This window comes from Buceros rhinoceros, unplaced genomic scaffold, assembly GCF_000710305.1.
Source record: "Buceros rhinoceros silvestris isolate BGI_N320 unplaced genomic scaffold, ASM71030v1 scaffold41089, whole genome shotgun sequence".
In the NCBI taxonomy this organism is placed as follows: Eukaryota; Metazoa; Chordata; class Aves; order Bucerotiformes; family Bucerotidae; genus Buceros; species Buceros rhinoceros.
This window is the reverse complement of record NW_010433969.1, coordinates 1,732-3,753: the sequence shown is the minus strand read 5'-3', so window position 1 is coordinate 3,753 and position 2,022 is coordinate 1,732. Positions and strand designations below refer to the sequence as shown.

General features: G+C 43.0%; 1 protein-coding gene across 1 annotated transcript in view; it reads right to left on the bottom strand.

The window, feature by feature from the left end:
• LOC104500618 (tryptophan 5-hydroxylase 2-like) overlaps positions 1-1,478 on the bottom strand; it is a gene marked incomplete at both ends in the record, with an annotated part of 11,718 nt that extends 10,240 nt beyond the window's left edge. Inside the window, one exon of the mRNA XM_010144287.1 lies at positions 1,326-1,478. Coding sequence (XP_010142589.1) covers positions 1,326-1,478 — 153 coding nt within the window. The remainder of the gene's footprint in view (positions 1-1,325) is intronic.
• Between the last annotated feature and the right edge of the window lie 544 nt (positions 1,479-2,022).

The following is a 2,022-nucleotide window of genomic DNA, read 5'->3' as shown; positions in this document are numbered from 1 at the left end:
CTGCTGAACACATAAATGTCCATTTCAGATCAAGGTCCCCTCCGGCACAGCCCACCAGCAGTCTCTGCTCTTACACCTCTGAATACACATACATAATTCTCTAACTGCCATGCCCCAAAAGGTACACATATGGTGTGATCTTAGTTAACCCATTCACCTAAGAAATTCACTCTCATCTACCCTAGGTTGAGTAGAGAACAAACCCCTGTGCTCCCCCTCATGGTACTCAAATTGTTAAGTGACTGCATGAACACGGGTGGTATCTCTGCACCATCTTCCAGCCATGTTTTAAGAGACCAGAGTGAGTTATATGCCTGTTCCCCAGGAGTTGATCTGTAAATCCAGGATTTCAGGTATGAATCCATTTAAGCTACAGCTGCAGTTAGATGCTTAACCCTTGGAGAGAAGCTGCATTGAAGATATCATTCCTTCTTCAACTCCTATTAGCTCACTTAGGCTTCCCCTCTTTCTGTAGAACACCCTCCTTCCTGGCAGCCTCCCTCCCATGGGTCTAACACACCATCTTTTCCTTGGCTGAGGAATCCAGGTATTGACATCAGCCTTGGGAATCTGCTCCCAGAACCAGCTCCTGTAAGGTAGGACTGGTATTGCCCAGTGCTCCCACATTTAAACCCCTCCAACGGTTTGGCCGTAGAGGTAGGCTCCAAGCCACCTCCTAACTTTCTCTTCACTGCACTGCACAGACTGAACAATCTAAGACTTTTATCATACTGCTTTGCTTTAACTATCCTCATACATGCCTCTGAGCCCTCTTCAATTTATTAAGGCAAGCAGACAATGTGCAGTACCAGCAGTTTGACTGAAAACCACTGATTGTACGGGGATCTATACGGGAACCAACACTTCACAATTTACGTTCTAGTTAAGACACATAAAGCCCTGATCCTGCAAGCACTTAAGGTGCTTTTAACTTCATGACCATTGTCCTGCAGCGAGGCTGCCACCACCACCTGATTGTATGTAATTTAGGTTCTGAACTGCTCTCTGATGAAAGTGTCTCCTTTCACTGCGGCCTGCACAGACAACTCAAATCTCATTCACAGTATTGAGAATCACACGTCGGAAACCTAAAGCAAATGGCGTGAACATCAGCATCACCGTTAAACTCGATTCCAGAAAACCCTTCAAGAGCCCAAAATGGTTTGTTGAATGGTCTGTAAAATTTTAAGTTACTTTTACTCAATTCTGCAGAGTGTAACTGCACTCCATTCCTTCCGCCACGGTCCGTTAGATTTATACCAACAAACAACCTGACCTCAGTAGCCTTCCTCAGTCCAGTCAGCGTAATGATTTGTAAGCTTTACCTGGAAGAGTCGGAGAGCTTTCACCAGTCCACCGACTTCATTCTTCAAGGAAAACACCACAGCTGTCTTTCCACCTTCAGAAACAGATTCACCTTTCCCATTTCCCTTATTACCTTTCTTTTCCTCATTTTTCCCAGAACTTGATCTGTTTAGCTACAAATGGATAAAGAAGAGCATCATCTCAGACGTAAATGGGCATTTCCCAAAAATAAGTCTTTTCACGTAAAGAGAAATCTTTGTTAGAAAACAGCACAATGGAACTCATCTAGACTTGATTTAAAAGGTAATGCATTTACTTGAAACAAGAATCACAGGTCAAAGGCAGCTGTTAGAGACAAAAGTCAAGCTAAAGTTCTATTCTTATAGGTATAACGTCTGTCAACCTGCAATGGACTTCAGCAAAGGGTCTCCCTGTGCTTCTAGAAGATTTTACGAGACTTTGTGACCTAGCAAAAAATTAGTAAGCTTCAGCCTGATTCCTTTTCAAACCAGACTATATAAAATGGTTTTATTAAAAATGGATAGCGCTGACAATGACAATGTGTTTGCATCACATCCATCTTAATGTATCCACACAGTTCACATCAAAGAGGTTTATTTTTTCTTCCCGATCCTAATACACACCAAAATATCTCTCGCCTCTGAACAGAGAGCCCACAGTTCTCAAGCCAGCTCCTACTGGATCTTCTGAGATGTT